Genomic DNA, 22,796 nt, shown 5'->3' with positions numbered 1-22,796 from the left:
CTGCGGGCGCGCGCGCGCCGGGGCTGGCTGGCGAGTGACGGCGGCCGTGTGGCCACCGCCGCCTGGCCTCCGCGGGCACCGCAGGGCAGCACCTCCTCCTGCCTCAAAGCGCCGAGCACGCGTCCTGCTCGTAAAACTTGCCCTGCGCTGCTGGGCCTGGGCAGTGTCTGTGTGGGAGCTGGGCCCTCCCAGCCCTGCCCTGCGGTCCCTGGCAGTGCCCCCTGAGGAGGCATGTAAGTGTCACAGGGGCCCCGTGCTTTGGTCTGGGGCTTTGGAGACAACTCTCACAACTCTCGTGTGGTAGGTGATGTTACACAGTGTTGAAGGGGGGGGGGAAATAGTCTTATGGGCTACGTGAACCTGCTTCTGCAGGGGGGTTGGACTAGATGATCTCTGGAGGTCCCTTCCAACCCCACCATTCTGTGATTCTATGGGCTACAATTACCAGGGGAAAAAGAAAGAGTCTTATGGGCTACAATTATCAGATAGCTGTCAATTAACCTCTAGTTAAAGGTGCTGGGATGGAGCTAGCGGGGGAAGGCTTGTCTACGGAGTCATGAAAGAAAGCAAAGTGGCACTGGGTGGCTTTTGAGTCAGGATCATTGCAAATGTGGATATCCTGTGTTGCAGGGATTTCTGTTAGTGTGCTTTGTGGAGGCAGCAGTTATTTAGTATACAGGATATGTTCCAGGCGCTGCAGCTCCTTAATTTAGTATCAAACAAAGCCTTTTATTAATAGCATGAGAACATGGAAAGACAGCAGCTTTTATAATTCATGAAATTGCACACAGAGTTTAGCCTGTTAAGGAGGCACCCAGTTCTTATTTGATCTCTCAATGTCTTGTGACAGACCGCTGTCTGCAGCAGCCCCTTCTCTGCAGAGCTGAAGTTGATGTTCATGGACAGACATAGCCTTCGATGTCATCAGGTAACGCAGCCTGAACCTTGTCCTGTCTATCTTGCCTCCAGGGTGCCAAACAGGCTCCCCGAACCTGTGCAAACCTGTCACTCAGTGGCTGTGCAGTTCTACTGCACTAAACATCTTGCCTATATAAGGCAGCTCCTGCTATTGATAGCTGTGTGCATCCCTGCTATGGTCTGCTGCTCCTCTGTCAGTTCCCTCTTCACATACTGTCTCTTTTTTTCCTTCACCACCGTTATGTATCTTCAGTGTCATTCTTGCATATTTTCCATTGAGATTCTCCTTCCCCACCTGCCATCCCTGTCTCACTTGGAAATGCCATGGCACCTTCCCAGAGCTGCAATGAACTAACTCCTCCTGGCTGTCATTGCCCCGGGGTTTCCACCTGCTGCCTCAGCCACACTCCCAGCTCCCCCCTTCCCACCACCTCTGATTTTGGGGCTGTGGGTGGCAGCTCTCCTTAGCTGTTTGATTTGGACTCATTCCTCAAAGAACTTCAGCAAAGAAAAAGAGATGGATGTGGCTCCTTTGGAATACGTTTCAGTTTTCAGAGGAAAGTTGCCTGATGGGGCCCTGAACTGGAAAGTAGGAAATCTGGGAGCAGTTTCTAATGCTTCCCAGGCTTCCTGAGTGAATCCCAGCACATTTCTTAACCAGTCACTTAAGTCACTTCTTTCTTTTTTAGTATTGTCTGGTATGCTCAGAGTGTGAATGGGCTGAGACATTCCTTTGTTGTTACCTTACACAACCTACAGAGAGAGCAGCCAGGCTCTGAGCTGGGCCAGAGATGCCAGCTGCTTCAGAAATAGAGTGACTGGGTGTTAAAGGGAGGTGGTTCCCTTCCAGAGTGCCAGACTGAGGGCAGAGGAATGATGTCCTGAAAACAGGAGGTGGGTGCATTTTGGGCCACCCCTGCTGCATCCTCCTGGTGTGAATGTCTTCTGGGAGCAGCCAATGGCTGGGATGGACACAATGGTTTCTGAAGGGGCGGTTCATCAGCTCTTGGAGAAAACGCCTTTGTTTTGCTGCAGAAGAGGAAGAGGCCTGCCAGTCCACAGCACTTGATATTGTGTGTTATGCAAATGGCTGCGTGTCAGAGGCACTGCTGCCTGCTCATGAGGGGCCCTGCCGAGGGCTTCCCGTGGGAGCTGAGAACACAGCAGCTCTTGTTCCAGCTCTGGCTGGTGCCACTTCCAGCAAGGCTGCCTGCTCCCTGGGCTGGGCCAGCAGGAATGGGCCATCTGTCCCACAGCTCTGTCCTCTGCTCCCCTATTTTTATCTCATCTGGCAGAAAAGGATGTGCCAGGCTGAGGCTCCAAAGGCAGGTCTTTGTGCCGGGGGATTAATAAACATTAGCCTTGGAGATGCCGACCCTACTGTTCTTGGGGCTCACCGGGAGCCTCTGATATCTTTATGTGTGGCTGAAGATCTCATTTTCCTGGGAGGCTGGAGCAGCCTCAGCCTGGCTCTCAGCTTTTGGAGGGGAAAATGCCACCCCGTGCTTGGGAAAGCTGTGCCTGCTGCTGCCCAGTGCCACCGAGGGTTCTCCCACCTGGCTTCCCGTGACATTTTGATGCCCCATCCAGCCCCGGTGACCTTTGAACCCGTTTTCCAGGGAAGATGAAGAAGCTGGAGCTGCATTATACGAGCACTGCTGATAAATGCCGTGTCGGAGGCCAGCGAGGGGTGTCGCGGGGCACAGCCCGGCTGGGGCCAGGCCCGGGGCTGTCCCTTTGGGCCACCTAACGCCACGTGGCCGGGGCCGGCAGCGGCCAGGCGCGGGGCTTCCTGCGGGCCAGCATCCTGCTCCCGCCAGCCTCTGAGTCACCGTATCCGCTGCTCCGCCCTGGGGCAGGGAACCGGATGAACGGGTCATTCATTGATTCGGGGTTGGCCGTGCGCAGAGCCCGGGGGAGCCCCGGCCGTGAGCTCCCCTTCCCGGCGGCCCGCTCCCGCCGGGGGCTTTCGGTGCCCCCCCCCCCAGCGCCGCCCGTTCCCGGGGCCGCAGGCGCGTGGGAACCGCCGTGCGGGCCGAACCACTGAGGGGCGGAGGGGGGGGGGATCGGTGCGTACCACTGTGCTGTGCGCTGGGGACTCCGGTGTGCCGGCGTGGGAGGCCCCGCGTGCACGTGCGGCCGGAGGGGCCAGTCCACAGGCACCGGGACGGGGAGGGGGGGCGGACACACACGCACAGAGCAGGGCGGCGCGTTTCGCTTCGGCCCGTGCAGCCGGGGGCGGGCAGGCGGAGCAGAGCGAGCTGCCCCCGAGCTCTCCGGCGCCTTGGGAAAGGCCATACCAATGCCCAAGAGGGGGATGCGGGCTACACCAATCACGCTTCTCTCGCAGGGGAAGGAGAGGGCCTGTTCCAACAGCGGCGAGGGTGGAGGGAGCCGTTCTCTGCGGCTCGGGGAGAAGGACGCAGTTGGTCCCATAGCAGCGGCACGACAAAGCCGCGGCAGTGGGGAGTGAGGTTGCCCGTTGTCGCGGCCGGAGCTCCCCCCCGCGCGGGTCTGCGCGTGGACGCGCCCTACTCCCCGAACCAGGCCGGGGGTGGCGGGCGGGCGGACCGTACCAATGCCGGCGGTGGGTGTGAGGTGGGCCGTGCCAATCAGCGGCGGGCGGGCCGTACCACGGGACCGGGCGGGGAGGGAGCGGCCTGTGCGCGAAGAGCCGTCGGGCGGCGCGCGGGCTCTCGGGTGTCTCCGCGCGGCCGGGCCGGGCCGGACCTGGTCGAGCGCAGCCGCAGCCCCGTCACGGGCCCCACCGCCGCCGCGCCCCCTCCCGCCCCCTCTCGCTCCTTCTCGTTTCCCGGCCCGGTGTGTGGGAGGCGCTGGGCCCACTCGGAAGAACGCCGAGGCGCTCAATGCTCAGGGTGAGGGGCCGCGGTGGGGAGGAGCTGGGGGGCTTCGGGTGAGGAGCGAGCGCGGGAGGCTGCAGCTCCCGCCCCTGGGCGGGCCTGGCGTGTGGTGGGGGGCGGCAGGGGCGCCGGGGGGCCCGTCCTTGGCTGCTTGAGAGGTTTTGAGGGGAGTCCCTTGGCCTCCGAGTATGGTCCAGGGCGATCTCCCTGGCCTGGGGAGTCTCTCTTGGCCCTTGCGGCTGATTTGGGGGAAGGGGCTTTTGTTCTCTGCATATCTCGCCTGGGCGGCAGGTCTGGGCTGGGAGGGCTCTTCCTGGCCTAGGAGACTTTGGTCTCAGGGACTCAGTCGGGGGAGCTCTTCTGGCCCGTGGGGACTTCCTGACCTGTGGGCTTGTTTGGGGCTCCCTTGGTCCAAGGAGCAGGCTTGGGGACAACTCCCTGGCTTCTGATGTCCCTATTCTACTTTGGGGCTGTTTCAGGAGGGATCTTCTCCACCTGTGGAGTTGGACTGGTACGAGGAACCCCCATGGCCAGTAAAGCTGGTTTTAGGATAGTAGCCTTTGGCTGCAGTGTTGGGCTGCTTTGTGGGGTGTCCATTCTGCCTAGAAGGCTGCTTTGGAGAGCCCTTCCCTCACCTGTGGGATGGGGTTGACTTTACTTCCACTCCTTAGGTCTGTGGGTCACCCCTGAGCCATGGGGCTGGGAAGTGTGGACCCTCAAAAGAGCGTTTAGGGAAGAGTCTGCTGTGTACCTGAGCTTGGTGAGGGTGGTCAAGAAGGGAGGTACTTTCCTATGGGATTGCAACAGTGACAGGGTAAAGAGACTGGAAGGGGGTTGGTGTGGGTGCATGGAGGGGGGTGTCCTGCTTGTACCCGGGATAGGGGCCATTTGAAGGATTTGTTTGTGTGTGTATATACAGTGTGGGAGGGAAGAGTTTGAGAAAGGGTGGGTGGGTTGTTCTGAGGGAAGGGGTCATAGCTGGTGTTTAGGCCTGGAGATGGTCTGTAAAGGGTAAAGAATATTTCTGGGCTTTAGGCTGGAAAATGAAGGGGGAAGACTGGTAGCAATGTTGGGGGGGGAATCCCTCTCAGGCCAGAGTGAGGCATGCAGAGCTGGAAAGGAAGGGTGTCCAGGATGTGGTGGTTTTCCCGGGGTTGAAGTGGGGGCAGGGTTGTTAATGGCGAGGCTGGTTTGTGTAGATAGAGGGCTGTCCTGTGGGATTTAGAGCTGCTTAGGCTTGATGGGGGGAGCTGCTGAAGTCTGTCCTGGTCAGGGCAGTAGCTAAAGAAAATGTTGGTGTTGCTGAGGGTGCCAAGAGTGACCTGCAGGGAAGCCTGGGACATGGAGGGGTGTACTTACTGAGAATGGCTGTGGTTTGCTGCTTTAGAGTGTACTTTGGTGGGTGAGAAACCCTAGTTACTGGGAGCTGGAGGTTTGGAGTGCAGGTGAGGTTGCAGGTTCAGAGGTGTTACGGGACCGGGATGATCGGAGCAGGGGCCTCCAGTCAGCTGCAGTGATGTCTCCTCGTGGTTCCTTGGCATGATTAGTCGTGATCTGCTTTTTCTCTCAGGGCAGCTATGTGCTTGTTGGTTTCAGTGAGGAGGAGTGAGGCAGAAAGTTGGCTTTTAAGGGCTACTGTATAAATGGAAACTCGCTTCAAAACCCCCAAAATGAACCAGTTGGGTTCTGACTCAGAACTGCAGTTAGTATTTAAAGAAGAAAAAAAGATAAACCCGCCACCAGCAGCAGCCAGAAAACTCTATCTCCTTATGACTCAACATGTAGAAATACTTAGATTTAATGAACCCAACTGTTGGAAAGAAAAGATCAACTGGAGGGAAGGTAGGAGTAAGGCTCTGCGTACGTACGTGTGCACGGGCTGGAGCCTTGGCCTCCTTACACAGGATCTACTTGTGGTGTTTTTATGTACATCTCTATCATGTAGGTGACTGAATTCAGTTTTAATTGGCTGCAAACATCCCTCATTCTCTTCCACACAGCAGTACTCAAAACACCCTTCCTCTGTCAGGGCAGAGCTGAACTGTGATCGCAGCTGGTTTCCTCGCTGCTGCTGCAGGACTTTGCCCCGTGGAGGAATGCCGTGTTGGCTGAGTGTTGTGAGGCCTTGGAGGGAGAGCTGGGTGAGGCATGGCTCCTGAAGAGGCTGTTTCTGTCCTCACTTTAAGGAAGACCATCCACATCTGCAAATGCAGCTCTAGAGAGATTGTAGTGCAAGCAGGCAGTGTTGGTAAATGGTGTCAGTTGTGTATTTGGAGGAGAAAACACGTTGTTGGTGATGTACCACACCTGAACTAGCAGAGAGAGGCTGTGTTGTATTTGGATTAGTTTGGCAGCTTCTCTGCCAGTTAAAGAGCTGGAGATTTAAAACAGCTCCATCCAAACATTGAAAAATAGCTCTAATGGCTTGAGAATCTGGGGTAGAAGTTACGCTTTTTGGTGCTTGTGAACTGCTGGTCAGACTGTCACCTATTTAGGCCAGTAACCTGGCTGATGCATGTGATAAGAGACTACAGAATACCTCTGTAGTGGCTGTTGGCTTTGGTATCATCTCATGGCTCATTTTGCTAACTGTGAAGGGGTAAAGGAGTCTGAAATCTCTTGATCTCTTTTTTTTCTCAGTTCTAACACTTGAGACGCTGGGTTGGTGCCTCTATTCAGGTCACTCTTGTCTGTGCCTTTGTGTTTCCCCGAGTTTCTCTGTGTTCTGTACCAAAAAGTTAAATTCTTCTTGGTCTCTGACACTGAAAGTCTAGCTCTGCTCGAAATAATGGACTGTGGATTTGAAACAATTGAGACTTTGTGGGCGTGCAGTGAAATTTATCAGTAAACTCCAGTCTCAGTTGCCAGGCTGAACTGAACTGCCCCAGGAGTGTGGAAGAGGAGCCGGCTCTCCACGGGGGCAGTTTGCGGCAACTTCAAATAAATGAGATCAGTAAGACACAAGTAACTCCACTCCCTGACTTCACAGATTCATATCCCTGTTGCTGTGTGATTTGAAATTGCTTTTAAGTCCTGCTTGACTTGTAAATGGGTTTGTGGTTAATGTTTGGTGGGCTTTTTGTGCTTCTCCTCAACGTGTGAGAAGATTCATCCCGAGCTGGTGAGGGAGCTGATGGTTTGGCAGGGCTGTGTGTTGGAAGACCGACAGTGTCAGGAGGATGGAGACAGACTGTTCTCAGTGATGGCCAATGACAGGACAAGGGGCAACAGGCACAAGCTGGAAGACAAGAGGTTCCAAAGAAACACAAGGCAGAATTTGTTCCCTGTTGAGGTGAGGGAGCACTGGCAGGGGCTGCCCAGATGGGCTGTGGAGGCTCCTTCTGTGGAGACAATCATCCCCAGCTGCATGAGTTCCTGTGTGCCCTGCTCTAGGTGGTGCTGCTCTGGCAGGGGGGTTGCACTGGATGAGCTTTTGAGGTCCCTTCCAACCCTCACAATTCTGTGATTCTGTGATGTAGCTGAATAGACTGAGCATTCTGATTTGTGGGACTGTTAGTGTTACATATTCATGAACTCTTGTCTCAAGTGTTTCATATTTCATTTCAATATGTTCCTGTGACTTAAGTTTCTTTTTCTTAGCAGGGCCTTTTGGTTTGGACTTCAAACACTTCTGGTAACTTTAAACTTTTTGGGCATGGTATGTAAATAGCATTCAAATGCATCCTCTGATGGGTTTTTAGCGCCGGAATGGTGGCTGAGGAAGGCGTTCAAAAGCTCTTGTCAGAACAGCATTTTTAGCGACAGAACAGGTTCCGTTTGACAGGAAAGATCTGAAGCGTAAAGCACGCAGGCCCGTCCCTTCTTCCTGAAAGAGCTTAATGCAGCGTCTGATCACTTCCTGCTGCCAGGCTTGCCAGGATGATGCTCTCTGTGCATCGATGCCTGTGTGGAACAGAGTGCTTTGACCTCACCCAAACTGAGGAATGACAGTTAAACTTTCTATGTGGAGCTCTCTATTTTGAGCTTCGTTGCAGGGACGTTCTCTCACTGTTTGATAGTCCTTACTGTTTCCTGATGGGCCTCTTTGAAGTTGAGCCCTCTTTAATCTGGACTTTTTTTTTTATCCCTTGCTAAGGCAGATCTCTGTTGTGGGTTTTATGGCCTGGGATGGAGGGACTGGGTTAGTGCAAAAGGAAACGAATGAGTCACTGGCAGGAGTTGTCAGCAGACTGGGAGGGAACTCCACGGCGGGGGTGGATTGGGTGGGACAGTGAAATTGTTGACCTCACCCCTCTCCAGGCACGTGTCATCCTGAGCAAGCTTCCTTCAGAGAGCCTTCAAGATTTTTTTCCAAGAACATCAGTCCCAGAGTTTCTTTTCTCTGTGTACTCAGAGAGTGTCTTTTAGAAAAGGTGATGGCATTGCTTCTGGCTGATGTGTGTTCCACTGTTTTAAGGCTCGTTTTTGAGATCTGTGTGAATTCTTTCACTTGCAAAGCACCTTGTGTGCTCCAGGATGAAAAAGGACACTTTGATAGTGTATGGGTAGAACACAGGTCACTAGTGGGGCAATGAGGAAGGGGAAGTGAAATGTGACATCCAAAGGGTGTCAGAAAAGCCTGGCTGGACAGCAGCGTCTTATCAGAATGACAGTTTGTACCCTGTGGTGCCTATTTCTCATGTATAAATGTGAATCACAAGAATGATGTTTTATAGAAGAGGAAAAAGAGCAAAAGTCATCAGTTTATGGCCTGGCTTTGTTAACATTGAACCTGGGTTCTCACAGGAAGAGAATTCACTGAGATGGTTTGAAAACACAGGTCTTCAAAACACTGAAATATTCTTTTAACACTGACTGACAAATTAGCAGGTTTTGCTGTGGATCCTGTGTGCTGTGTTGTTTTGAAAGGTGATCCAAGTGACCTTTGCAAAGGTATCTGTGTTTTGCAGTCTCTGGAAGCTGCAGCTGTTGCAGACTCTTTTGCTGTCTTGGTGTAGCTAAGGCAGCACTTTTACTGGTGTGTTTTGAAGGAGACAGTGGAACTAGCAATTTCTTACAGTGTTATTACTTGTTTTTTGTTAGACCTGTCTCCCTGAGCCTGTATGTGTTCAATGCAGAAGAGCAAGTGCCTTGCCCTGCTGAAGTGTCTAATTTAGGCGTCAGAGCAGTGGCAGATGAGGCAGCCACTGGAGATGAAAGCTGTAGGTGTGTTTGGATTTTTACTTAAGGCAATCTCAAGCGAAGCTTCTATTGAGTCAGGAATTCATTGACCTGTTCTCTCTTAATTAGTTAGTTTAGATTTATTTGTGGTAGTTAACACGACTGCCCCTTGCTTATGTTCAAAGCATCTTCTTGCACGTTGGTGTTTTGAAAGACAGTCTCCTCAAACTGGCCTTATGAGGCTTTATGCAGCTCTCTTGGCATGTGTGGCTGTGTGAGAGCTGGGGAGCTCACAGTGCTGGCAGGTACAGCTCAAATTAGTCCTGTCTCTAGGTACAGCGACTGTCACAGCTCACTAAACTTGGTTGTGTAGATAGGCACGTTGATTGATGGCTACTCCAGAATAATGAAGTTAACCACCACCAGGAGCTGACTCCCCGGCACATGGAGTTCTTTTCAGATGCAGGAATGGCCGTGGCTTGGCTTGGTCGTCCTGCTGTCTCTGCCCTTTCCCCTCCTCTGGTTCCTGATGGAGCTGTTGCACCTCATTCCTAGCACTGACGTCTGGGACACTTCTGCTCCCCGTCTCAGGCCAGCCACAGAGAGCATGGTGTAATTTTTTGGTTTCTCTCCATGTGCTGTCTCACTTTCTAAGTATAAAAAGTTGAAGGTTAATTGGCTGAAAAATTCTTCCTTGTTTTATGTTGTGTGTAGAGCCGGTTGCTGTTTGTTGCCATCAGTCTGATAGTGCTCTGGTCTCTGGGGATTTTGAAGTGCAAATTTGCTTGCTAAGACAAGGAGGAAGAAATTGTAAAGGATTTACTCGGGGGAGGTCAGAAGTTAAGGACAATAGGGGGTTTCCTGTTTTTCATTTTCAAATTAGAAGCTTTTTTAAGGCTTCTTTGAATCAGAAGCCTTTTAAAACTTCAGCTTGACAGCAGTTGAAAGTCAGGGAGGAAGGGATGTGTGTGTCTGAAAGCAAACTGTTAAAAACAGGGCTGTGTGCTACATAAACTTTTTCTCCTTCTGGAAATTGCTTTTCTGACTTAAATACAGCACTTTACATTTTTAATCACTCCTTAGCTGTTAGCTAATTAACCGCTTCAGCAGCCTTCCTCTGGGGAAGGTGAGCTGCCGTCCTTCCTGTTGCACACATGAGTCGAGCTGCTGGAAGTGGCTTGGCCAAGGTCAGACCACGAGCAGCTGTAGATCTGAGGGTAGGACTTGACTTGGTGACTCTGCTGCCATACTTAATTGACTGCAACATGTCATCTCCGTGTGTCCTTTCCTAATGACTTGGTAAATCATTTTTACAAAAGACTTTAAAAATAATTGGGCTGAAATTCCCTCTTTGATTTGCTTGAGGGAGGAGAAGTGTAACCATAATGACCTGACTTGATACAACCCACACTGCAAATAGCGCTGGATGAGGCTCTTCCAACCAAATTGCTGAAAAGAAACATGTTTCAAAGGATTTGTTGAAATGTGACACAATCGCTCTTCCCCTCACAGCAGTGGACTTTGTCACGCTGGGAGCCTCAGGTACTCGGCATCCAGGTTGTGATCTCCTGTGCCAAGAACTGTTGACCAATTTTTATTTAAATGGCCTTGTTAGGTCCTCACAGGTTGGTTTGAAAACTCCTCCTGTGGTGTTCATCCACGGGTTGCTCTCCTGGACCTGTCATGTGTAGAGTGTTCACAGGGAGAGAAAACAGGCCGGTGTTTGCCCTAAAAAAGACTTTCTCGTGTGGTTTCACAGGTGTTGGACAGATGTGGCTGTAGTTGTCGGGTCCTTGGCGCAGCATTGCTGTAGCAGACTGTAATGCGCTGTAACAAAGCCTTTGCTTTGAGCTTTGGTGGTTGGTAAATCCCAGAGAGCTGTGACAAATGAGCAGGAGCTGACAAGTGGAAGGACTTGAGTGTGATGTGTTTAGATGGGACTCTTCCATCTGGGCTGAGCCTCGTCCCGTGGCCATTACACTGATAACATATTCCAGGATTCATTTGTGGAATTTGCATTTCAGTCACTCAGAGCAGGAACTGTGTGAAGGTTGGGGGAGGTTATTGGAAACATCTTTGTTCTTGCCTCTGGCAACTAATTAATGTGTTTTTTTGGTAGTGAAAGCCATTCTTTAAGGAAATAATTGCTGTTCTTTGGGTGATTTTTGACTCGATGTCAGTGGAAAAAAGGTAGTTTTGTAACACTTCATTTGCCTGTGTTCAAGTGAGGCTCTCATTAAGCTGTTGAGCACAGCAGAAACTCGAGGTGTGAACTTCACACGTGTGTGCTTTCCCCTCACTGCGTTCAGCTGAGTGTGCCGTGTTGACCTTTCTGCTCCAGTTGCAGGTTTGTGACTTCTGGCTGCTCCTTTAGATTTTATTCAGCTGATTTAAAAATACCCTGTAAAAGAAGCATCAGTAAGGATTCTTTGGTTTCATGCTTTTTGAACGCAGTGAAAAGCCATCTTGCTTGGGTTTTCAGCCTTAAATTAGTCGAGGTAGTGCAGGTGAGCTCCATTTTCATCCTCCTCAACTTCATGGTAGAATTACATTGTTCCATCTGTTATTGCTGCTGCTGAAACGTCTCTATTTTGAACCCTGTGTGTTTGCACTGGAAGCTGCCACTGCCTGGATGCCCTAGTCTGTAAACAAATATAGGAGTGTAAGCACAGATAAGGCTAACTAAAAGTTATTACTGCTACATGAACGTTTGGTTGCTTTTGAAATGACTGGTTTCTGGAGGATATTACAACAACATTGATGAAATGTATGTGCTAGCTAAAGCTTGAACACGTCCTAATTTACTTATATCCTTATTTCTGCTTTTACTGCTTGTTTGGTTCAGAAAATAAAGCCATCCCCACAATATCCTTTCCATATCTGAGCTTAAGCCAAATAGGAGTGCCTGTACCAAGGGACAGTTCCAATGTGGACTTGGCTTTGTGCCATTTTCTCCACTTCTGGGGCACCTAGTTTAGGGGGAGGCTGCCTGGAGCTCAGAAAGCTTTCCTTGTGCTTGTCTCCAGGGCCCGGTTGCCACGGGCAGCAATTATGAGTCTCTGGGCTACAGCACACCCGGGGACAGAAGAGTGTTTGGGATTGCCACTGTCAGGACTCCAGTGAAGACTGATGTATGTTTGTTTTTCTTAAACAGAGTGAGAGTTTCTCTGAGAGGGTTGATATTTGGTGTATCTGGAAGTCCAAGGACCCAACTCTGACGTGGTGTGTTTCTTCCCCTCAGGTGTTCTGTCGGAATATACGTCGCACATTTATGGCGATTCTGAGCGTGAGGGCAGACTTCTGCCAGGCCCAGCACAGCACCCTGGCTGACAAGTGAGCTGAGTGCAGGAGGTTCTACGTGCCAAAATTACTTTGCCTTGAAGACTCCAGACACAGTGAACACACTCAAATATATGGGATATCTTCTGCACATTGGAAGCATATTCCTTTTACTGACTCTAGCAAAACTAAGCATCAAGAAAACAAAGTGGAGAGAAAATCTGCCCTTACTTTTTTGCCTCACCAGTGCCTAAATGTAGAACAGGCTGCCTAGTCTTGCATGTAGTCAGAATCTTTGGAGTCCAAAGGATACCACCTGCAGTAATTGAGGCCGAAGTTGAATTCAAGTGATTCCTGAAGCAAACCTGCTTTTCTGGAAGTGAATTCTTTAAGGAACAAACACGTCGAAGCAAGCTCTGATCAATCCCAGGCATTTTAGTGGTCTTTTTAATGTTTTCTGCTGTGAAACCTTTCCAAGGTTATTGATTTTTTTTTTTGGCCCCTGACACGTTTGATTTGCCATTATGAACCGTCCGGCCCCCGTGGAAATCAGCTACGAGAATATGCGTTTTCTGATCACTCACAACCCAACCAACGCAACCCTCAGCAAATTCATAGAGGTAAGGCAGTCAAATAAAGCACCAGCCTCTGTTCCTTATGTGCTCCTCGTTTCTGTAGGGGCACTGAGCAGTCATTCTTCGTGCCTCTTGCTCAGTGCTTTGCCTACATATTCTGTGTTACTTGAAACCAAAGGTGTTTTTATCTTTGACATATTGTTCAAGTTCTCTTGACAGTATGAGAATCCACCAGTTACTTTTTCCCAAGTCCTGCAGCTCTTTGATTGTGAGTGGCTGGATGAGCTTCTTCCATTTTGGAATGCAGACACACACCCATGCCATTGTTCTTGTCCTGGTTTCTGAAGGGCTGCATGTTCTGGGATTCTGAATGTTATTTTTCATGAACTGAGACAGTTCTTCTGATACATTGATCTTGTGCTCATCTCCTGGCTTTTAAAGAGCTAGTTGACAGAGTTGTACTGGTTTCTGACCTTCTCTCTTAAGAGGAGGATGTTAATAATAGTTAAACTGGTGTGTTGGTTTATAAGATGCATTATCAAACTGTCCTGCCAATCCCAGAATGTCAGAGATTTCAGGTGCCAGTTTCTCCATGAAGGATGACATCTGCCTCTGTCAGACTGGAGTAGAGCCCATTGTCATGACAATCAGCAGTGGATCACACCAAGACTGGCACAATAAGGTCTTAAATACTGCAAAATTAATACTTGGTTTTCTGAAAAAGTAACAGATGGCAACACCAGAGAAGCATTAGTACAGTGTCTTTCTGCATTCTCCAAAGCTGATGGATCTTTGTGCCCTTACATCTAGAGGACTTTTGTCTTGTGTATGCAGGTCTCTCTCATTCCAAAGAGATCCTGTCATCTGATACCCACGTCTGACTCAGGCTATTAACAGACTTCCATCATTTAACTGTAAATCATGAATCTGCTCAGATATTAGTGTCTAATTTTGTCTGAAAGCCACAGTTTTTTGGTCTTGATTGGTAAAGTAAAATCTATCATTTAAAAAAAATACCTGTAATGAATTGTCTTCCTTTTTCAGGAGTCTTGACTCTGACACAGGTATTATTGCTACCAGTTAGAAGTTTATAGTGAGTCAATCCAAGCATGAGAGGAAATTCTGCTTGCTGTATGAACCTTCAAAGTGAACTGGAACAGCTTTTGTTTGATCTTCTGATTATTTATGTAGCACAATGTGCTGCTTATAGTGCGTTACAAGGAAGCTGGAGCATGGTGGAGTGTGTGTTCTGTTCCTCCCTGCCTCAAAATGTCAACACTGGCTGAAGCAGAGAGTTCCAGGTTTCTGTTTAAAGAGAAGGAAAAGCTGCTTGAAGAATAGAAGCAATTATTTTAATTTTACTGCTATAGATGGATTTTTTCCACCTTTTTTCCCAGAGGAGAATTGAGATATGCTTCACGTTTATTCCTGTCACTTTTAGCTGTGTCCTAACGTGGGCCATAACCCCCCTTCCTGCACTGGCCCTTGCTCATTCGTTGGAGCTGTGCAATAGTTGGTACTGCTGGCTCTGTGGAAAATGTTTGGTTTTGTAGCTGATAAGAAAGTGCTTTAATCCTTCCCTCTGTCAGGGTGCTCACCTGTTTTCCTTTTTCTTAAAGGAGCTGAAGAAGTATGGAGTGACAACCCTGGTGCGAGTTTGTGAAGCCACTTACGATCAAGCTCCTATTGAAAAAGAAGGAATCCAGGTTCTAGTGAGTTGCCTTTAAAACTGTCTAAAAATGCAGAGTGACGTGTGTGGAAGTGCTGGGGGTGGCCCCTCGTGCCTTGGGCGAGTGCTTATGACTGATTCAGACTGGCCACAAGCAACATGGTCACCAGCATCAGCTAAAGCTGGTTTTGAGAAACTCACTGTGCTTTTGTGAAAGGTACTTGCTGTTTCCTTTACTGTTGCCTGAGTGCTTCAGTTGGAATGGAAATGTCTCCTCCTGGATTTCTGGATTTGTTGAGACACTTGTCAAGGTGCCTTTTAGTGACCAGTTCAGTAGCAATCCAACGTTCAGCCTCGTGCTTCGTACAGCTTGGTGTGGTCCTTTCCTCTTGATACAACACTTCTTGGCTTTACAGTCGAACTTCTCAGGATGCAGTTTTATCTGCAGTTTTATCTCCCTTCTCTTGCTCTTTCAAAAAGTGCCACCTTTTGAGAATATAGCTGACATGATGATAAAGGTTTGTGTTAATGGTTAGCAGCAGGATATGGATCGACAGCCTCATCACTGCTCACCTCCAAATGGAGCCTGGCTGCTGGTGGCTGCCTTGTTCAGCAGGTAGAATTCCTGAACTGCTGCTCATGGCACAGCTTATGCAATGAGTGTCTGACTCTGTCAGCTGGTATTGCTTGGTGTTTGAGGGGAGGTTTTTCTAATAGGTGTGTGCTCATCTGCAGCTTGCAGGCCGTGTTTTTCCAGGCAATACTTCTGAATTATTAGTGTGGCAGATATAATCAGTTTATTGTACTGCAGTGAGTATTACCCTGCTGTGAGGCCAGAAATTGTACCTTACCTGCATCTTGCAGGTAGTCAGTCTCCTGTTGCCTCTTGGTTGTTTTGTCTCAGTTGGAGGAAAACTTCTGCAGTTTTCTATTAGGACAAAAATTTGGATCCTGCCATATCTGTGAAAACTCCACACACAGGTCAGTCGGGTTTCTTGGCTTTCTGCCCTAGTAAGCACTGACTCCAGTTCCAGGCAGCCATGTGTGCCTCAGTGTTGTTGGAAAATCAGTCATCACAGGACTAGCAGTGCTCCTAGGGTTGTTCTCTAGACCAGTGGTTTGGTTCACTCCAGAGCTATCTTGGACTCACTGCTGAGAATCCTCTAGCCAAATAACTCCTGAGGCTTCTGAAGGCTGGAAGGATTAAACTTCTGGAGTAGAAGCCTTCAGGGACCTGATTTAAAATGGGACAGAGTATTTTTTCGTTCCTGTGCCAGAGCAGAGATCTGAGCTCTTCCTAGAAGCCTTAGGACAGTTCTGCAGGTGTCCAGCTCTGCCAGGGTGGCTGCCCTGTGAGGCCAGCTGACCTTGACTGCTGCAGCTATGAGTGAAATCCACCTTCTCCAGTCTGTGGCTGGGGCCCCGGAGCAGCTGCTGGAGCCAGAGCACTGTGCTCTGCAGCCTACACTTCCGAAACAGCTTGGAGATGTTAGTTCTCAAGGAACTTTAAAACTTGGAGTTGGCTGGGTCTGAACTGAAAGCAGGTTTTTGAGGAAGCTTTTCTCAAAACTGGAAACATGTTTCTGCAAGCTCTGCTAAGCTCTCTTCTGCTGGGGAGCCTTTCCCTTTGAGCAACACATGGGAGAGTCTTGTGCCTGTACACATGTGCCTTGACTGACAAGCCTCTCTGTGTTTGGTACATACCAGTTCTTAGTATTCCACTGCTGCAGAAGGCAAAACAGGAGAGAGCATAAATCCACCAGGCATCTGTTAAGGATAACAGAAAGCAGGAGGTGACAGGGAAGGTTTGCTGCTAATGTCATCACTGATCCTGATGATCCTAGTCATGAGGTTGTCTTCCTAATCTGCTGGATTGCAATAGTGTTTTGCTATTTGAGCTAATCTTAACTGGTCACTGACGTGACCACCTCCTGGGTAGCTTTTCCTTCCTCTGAATGCAGACTTTTTCAGAGCAGAGTCCTGTTGCTGAAGTGGTATTGAATTACCAGCTGGCTGAGAAAATAACACGTCACTATTTAAAGCTAGTGTTGCTTGCAAAAATAACATTAAGATTCAAAACACAGCCTGAGAGAGATGAGTGTCTGTTTGAAAGCTGCTGAGGTCAAAGGCGTAGTGAAGCCCCTGAAAACCAGAGCGTTGGAGCAGAGGCTGCTCTCGTGCTGTGGAGCAGGAGCGTCTACTGGCACGATGGGTAGAATGTGGCAGCTACAGAGCTCCTCTGGCAGATGGCATAGTGAGAAAGTGGAGAATGAGATGTTCCATGTTTGAAGTAGTACTATTGCATGCACATGTTTATCAACAGATTAAATCCAGGAGACAGGAGGCGGGGATGAATTTAGGTCCTGTGGGCTTCTGCAGTTCTGAACAGTGATGTTCATGTGTAAGATCTGGTTACATAGAAAGGTCACACTGGAAAAGCTGGGAGGCTTTCTTCTGGAAGTATTTGTGCACTGGCTGGTGACCCATTGTTTTCCCACCAGCCTTTCATTTGTCGTTCATCCCTGAATCAGGCTCTTCCCACCCTGCCCTTCAGATCTGGAAACTCTGCAGTCAGGATGAGGCTTTAGAGATGTTAGAGATGAGGCTTCACTGCACCCCTGTGGGCTCTGGCCTTGAGGGTGGGAAGGTTCCATGCTGGTGACTGTGGTTTTGTCCTCCACAGATGCAGGGGGTTCTGGGAGTGTTTTCCTGCCATAGGTTTGGTGCAAGTTGCATGAGGGTTTTGAACAGATTCTTTGTCACCTTAAACTCCTGGTACTGCTTCTTGGTCATCTCACTTCTGCGTTGTCAGTCCTGCAGTCGTTGCTGGCTGAAAAACCCTGAGCTGTTCTGCTGAGCAAGGCTGCTCCAGACAGAGGGTAAATAAGAATAACCCTTTCTTGCCTGTCATCTTTCCCAGCTGCTGCAGGGTGGCACAAAAGAGCCGTATTTTCTGCTTGTGCAATTGCAGTACATCATCCTGGTTATTAATGACTCTGTTGGTCGTGGAGCTTAGCCATTTGTTTTCTATCCTGTCTGACAGGAACTCAGTGGAGATGCTGGCAGAAATCATAATCAGGGAAAAAAAACCTGCAAAACTTTACTGCAATTACTCCTCTAGTCCCAGAATGATTCCTGTGCCTTGTTCTGGGCAGTGTCCCACGCAGCAGTGTTTTGTCAGAGCTAATTTAGTGGCAGGGGTGTACCGTTGCTGAGAAGGTGATCTGTGTGGGGAAATGATGACTGTGATTAATTCAGGCCAGCACCAGGGTTGTGTGGACACCTAGTTACATTGCTTTAGTTCACATGTTAATAAGCTCCTGTATTTGGTCTCAAGGAAGGAATTTAATTCAGTCTAAACCTAGGAGCTAGAGCTGAGGTGCAAATCCTGTTCTTTGCCAGGCAGATTCGAAGGAAATCATCCTGCAATGGATCATGTCTCTTCCCTTGGCTGCCTCTTCCTGGGACAGTGGATGGCACTAAGTCTAAAATAATATAGTGGGATTGAGTGGAAAAATCTTGTAAAAGCCTTTTATTAGAACAAGTTTTACTTGATGATCTTGTTGCTGCAGCTCTTCTCTTTTGCTGTGCTGTCACAGATATTTTTGATTTCCCATTTGCATCGAGGAAAGGACTTTCTGCACTCTTCAGACTTTGTGTATCTGTCTGAATTAATTGCATGTAAAATCATTTCAGTAACTTGAAGCTTTTGGGTTTTGTAGTTCAGTGGCACAGATTTCCTTCCACCTTACAGCTTTAAGTGCCAACCTGTCTGTAAGGTTCTCTTGGGCTGAGATCTGTGCTAATCACATGCAAAGTGTGGTGGGTTTTTGTCTTGGCTGTCCCTGCTCAGAGTTTCTGCGTGCTTCTTTCAGGCTTCAGAGAATATTCCTTCATGTTAACCTGTTTTCAAGATGCTACCTGAAAGACTTGTTTCTAGCCAATGTGGGAAGGAGAGGGCTCCTTTCAAAGCAATTCCCCTGCCATTTGGAGAGGTTGTTGAACAATATGAACCTGGCTGTGAGTCTGGCTTGTGAAATGCCTTGCAGTTGTCTAATGAAAAGTGTTAAATAGCTGCCAAGTATTATTTTTTTCCCTCCTTTGCATCCAGGAGTGCTCTGTGCTGCACTCCCTGTGCCTGAGAAGATTATAAAGCATGTGATGTTGTGCTTGGTCCTGAAATGTAGGACATGTAGTACTCCAGTTAGCACGAGTTCCAGGAGAGAGCTGTGACCTCAGGAAAATGGGAAGCTTCTGACATGTAATTTTGATGGACAGCCACGTTGATACTAAATGTGTCCTGGGTAGTCTCAGTGTGGTCTACCCCTGTCATAGACAGAAATGTAAACGCTGCTTAGCTGTTGACTTTGCCTCTCCCTGTGCACTGTTTTTTTCTTGTAAGTATGTTTTATTTCACTTGAAATTACTCAGGTAATTTGAGCTGTCTTGCTTATTGGATTCATGTCAGCTGGACAAGATGATCTTTTTGAGTTGTTCTAAGTACCTTCTCCTTGAATTGTTATGAAGCAGTTTCTCCCCTGCACAGGGTCTGGTGTACAAATAGTGTTTTAAAACGTTCACAGAACCACAGGCAGAAGTCTGCAGAGTTTTCATCTTTCAAATGTTTATTTGAAATGGCTATTGATTTCTACATATTTTGCCTAAGATGAGGTTGCCAGGGCAGCTGTTCTGCTGAAAAATTCTATCCTAGTGTTAGTGTAGAGTTCCCTTGGACAGTGCAATTAAAGGGTTGTTAAACCTTTAGTGTTGCATTGTGATATTGACCTGCAAACTCCTGTGCAACCAGAACATACCCACAGAACCATGTGTATAACATGCACTTGCTGAGTGCAGTGGTTTCCTTCTCCCAGCTACAGCTCCCTTGCTGTTGGGTATGGCTTGAAATCCGTGTAGCTCATGTCATGTTTTTTTCCTCCCAAGGACTGGCCGTTTGACGATGGAGCACCACCCCCCAGTCAGATAGTTGATGACTGGCTAAACCTGTTGAAAACCAAATTTCGTGAGGAGCCTGGATGCTGCGTTGCTGTTCACTGTGTTGCAGGGTTGGGAAGGTTGGTGTTCTGCTCTCTTGTCACACTGCACTTCAAGTTAGTTCGTTTGTTTGGGAGGGAGGACATGGAAGGGGTTAAGTAAATGCCAATTTCTCTGTTTTCTCCCAAATAACACTTCAAAGCAGCAGCATCAAGTTTGTGTCATTAAGGCAAGAGAGGCTTCTTGCAGCTTAAAAATCTTCAGTAATTCATAACACTGATCAAGGGTGACAGGAAAAACTTGGAGAGGTTGTTCAGAACCCTTGTGTCAATCACCACCACACGAGCAGTTCGAGATGTTATTAACTTGAAAGTGTTACATCTTGCTGCTAAAACAATAACATCTCTTGTGCTTGGTGATGAGTGCAATAATACACACCTCTAGTGCACTTTGTAAGACAATGCAGTAGTTTTAATTTCCTACCTGTGATGGGGAACTGAACCTCAGCTGGAGTAAAAAGAGAGAGCTTTGGTTTTGTTAGTGACTTGAGATTTCAGAGAGTTTCCTCTGGAGAGTGAAGAACCCTGCTTGTGCAGGTGCAGCATGGCAGTGGGAGTTGTTTCTCCTGAACTGTTTGTGTTTGGCCATGAGTACAAGTTGCCCAGTTCCTGGTGCCTGTTTAATCCCTCACTACTGTCAGAGGTGCCTGTTGCAGCTCTGTGTGTCTACTGGGGTGGCTGTCAGTTCAGGACAAGGTTGGTGTGTAATGTGACTTCTGCCTGTTTGGGAAGCCATCCCTTTACACTTCACCAGTTCCCCAGATGTGGACTGTGAAGCAGAAAGTCTCACTCTGTTGTCCCTGGAATGCCCAGTTCCATGGACTACACATAATTAACCACCCCAAATCTGCATGAATCATCTTTGCAGTGCTTTGTTCATCTGTTCACAGCTACATCTACAGTGTCATGAGAAGCACAATGCATGCCAGAGGTATCACACACTTGTTCTAGCAAAGTGGAAAATTAGGTGATAGTGAAATGAGACAGCATAGAAACGTGGAAGGATTGTTTCATGCCCCAAACACTGAGCAGTGATTGATTTCTTATTTTTTTTAATGTGTGGGCTGGAAGCAGAGCTATCTACTAAAAGAAGTTTTACATTAGGTACTCAGCAGGCAAATGTCTTTCTGGAGAGAATGCTTGAAGAGGAAATACTTCAGCTCTCTGCTTATGGTTTAATTTGATGTATTTTTGAGAGATTCAATACATCGTTTTTTCCAGCTCTTCCTTAAATATTGATTTCTCCTTTAGGGCTCCTGTACTGGTTGCACTTGCTCTCATTGAATGTGGAATGAAGTATGAAGATGCAGTTCAGTTTATAAGGCAGTAAGTTAAACTTCCCCATCCTCAAGGAATCTCTCTGCTTTCCACTGTACTGGAACAGCCAAGTTTTAGATTTCTGATTTGTTTTCTAATTGCTGCATCCTGACAGCAATGGGCACGACTTCAACAGTAATGCTGAGGCTTGGGCCCTGCCCTCTGTTTAGAGATGAGGATTAAAAGGTGATCTCTTTTATTTGCCTGTCTGGTTTTTGTAATAAGTCTGGGCTTACATGTAAAGCCATTGACTTAAGACACAAAGATTGAACTTGGAAGGATAAATGTCTCAGCTGGGGATGTGAAAATCGTGGATGAATTGAACGTGGACTAACTGCTCCTAAGTGAAAACAGAATCCTACTGAGCCTGTGGCCCTGAGCAGGATTTGTACAGCAAGTAGGTGAGCAGCAACACTCCTACAGGTGTGGTGGGTGAGTGTGTCAGCAGCCACCCTGTCTGGAAAATAACAAAACTGGTGAAGGATGAGACTTGCAGAGCTCTGATGGTTTAGTGATAATATCAGATCTTGAAATGAAGCCCAGCAGGTGAGATTATGTTGGATGAGCTTTGCCAAAAAAGCAATTCATCCTTTAATGGATTCCTGGGGTCTTCAGTTACCTTTGCAAACTGTGTATTGCTGTCAACAGGCCTTCCTGAAATTTTCCTCTCTTGAATTCCTTTCTCTGTTCCTGGGCACAACACACTTTCTACTGAGGAGCTGTTTTCTGAGAACCTCTGGTGAATCTGTGTCTGAATGTCACGGTCTGTCTTAGCTAATGGAATAAGTAGCGTGTGCATCTGCAGGGCAAGGGTGACCTTGATGTTGTTCAGTCACTGCTGCTGGTGCTGGAAATGAACTCTCCCAGCCCAAGAAAATATGCTGAAATTGGCTAACTGGATTGTGATTTGGGTACTGGCATGTAGGTGATGAACTGCACGTGCTGGCCCGCTTTGTCCTTCCTCCGAGCGGCAGTGGCTGTGGCACCAAGCCAAAATGCAGAAAAAGAGGATTAACCTGCCTTAGAATGTGTGTGGTGACTGAAGCAGTACTTCTTCCATTGATACTAGCCTTCCTTCTCTTTGTTTTAGGAAAAGGAGGGGAGCTTTCAATTCCAAACAGCTGCTTTACCTTGAGAAATACCGACCTAAGATGCGATTACGCTTCAAAGATGCCAACGGTCACTGCTGTGTTCAATAAAACAAACCCAGTAATCTCAGACGAAGGCAGAAGTTAGCATGGCTGTTTTCTGGACTCTTGGCACCTGGAAATGTGAATCTGGAATCAAACTACGTCATCAAATTAGTGGTGGAGTCAGTGCTCCTCAACCTCTGTCCTAACGGTGGTGGTGATTGAAAGAGAAATAAAAATTAAACAAACAAAGAGTTCAGAGCAGCATTTCAGTGAAGGATTGTTTTCTCCTTAAGCTGCAGTTTGAACATCTGCAAGGAGAAAATCAGTTTCTGAACCTTCTGTATTTTTAACTTTTTAAGAAAAGAAATAAAGTAAATTTTATGTGTAAGGAAACCAGCAGAGCATTGGCTTGTGCACAAACTGTTTTCTTGACTTGGGGCAAGTTCCCCACAGTTAGGGCCCGATCCAGTCGTTTCTATGGGACTCTCTTAAACAGAGTTGCCTTTTATTTTTAACCTTGCTGGGACCTGGCAGAGCCTTTGTTACTGTATGGGAGCAGTCTGACAGCCTTAAGCCCAGCCTGGGCATGTTTTAGAGGTTCAGTGATGTGTGTGTTGTATGTCTCTGTGGTGTTCAGACTCTGCAGGTGTGAAAAACTTCCTGGTGGGCTTTAACGGAAGACTCGCTGTCTGGTGTCTTTGGTGAATCTGCTGAAGGCCTTCAGTGGTTGGTGGGAGACAGTGCTTTTCCCTGTGTGGGTGTGTGCACGTGTGAGGTTTTGGGTGTGTGCACGTCAGTCTTATTTTTCCAAAGAATTTGGCTGAGATGTTCATTGTCTTTCTGTTGCTAGATAGAAAATCTGTCCTGGCACG

The 22,796-nt window shown here is 48.2% G+C and overlaps 1 protein-coding gene across 3 annotated transcripts; it reads left to right on the top strand.

Annotated features, from left to right (window-relative positions):
* The first annotated feature begins 29 nt into the window (after positions 1-29).
* Positions 30-22,317, top strand: PTP4A2 (protein tyrosine phosphatase 4A2). 3 transcript variants are annotated; one of them, XM_062014557.1, is made up of 7 exons: positions 30-233; positions 851-928; positions 12,142-12,799; positions 14,374-14,466; positions 19,365-19,495; positions 20,726-20,800; positions 21,882-22,317. In XM_062014557.1, exons 3-7 carry the CDS (start codon positions 12,704-12,706, stop codon positions 21,988-21,990), a joined length of 504 nt encoding a protein of 167 aa, XP_061870541.1. In that variant the 5' UTR covers positions 30-233; positions 851-928; positions 12,142-12,703; the 3' UTR covers positions 21,991-22,317. The 3 variants fall into 3 exon arrangements, with proteins under 3 accessions (XP_061870541.1, XP_061870540.1, XP_061870539.1); XM_062014556.1 differs by having other exon boundaries at positions 30-300; XM_062014555.1 differs by lacking the exons at positions 30-233; positions 851-928 and adding an exon at positions 3,589-3,794.
* Positions 22,318-22,796: the final 479 nt, after the last annotated feature.

This window comes from Colius striatus, chromosome 24, assembly GCF_028858725.1.
Source record: "Colius striatus isolate bColStr4 chromosome 24, bColStr4.1.hap1, whole genome shotgun sequence".
Classification (NCBI taxonomy): Eukaryota; Metazoa; Chordata; class Aves; order Coliiformes; family Coliidae; genus Colius; species Colius striatus.
This window is presented reverse-complemented; position numbering and strand designations above follow the sequence as displayed.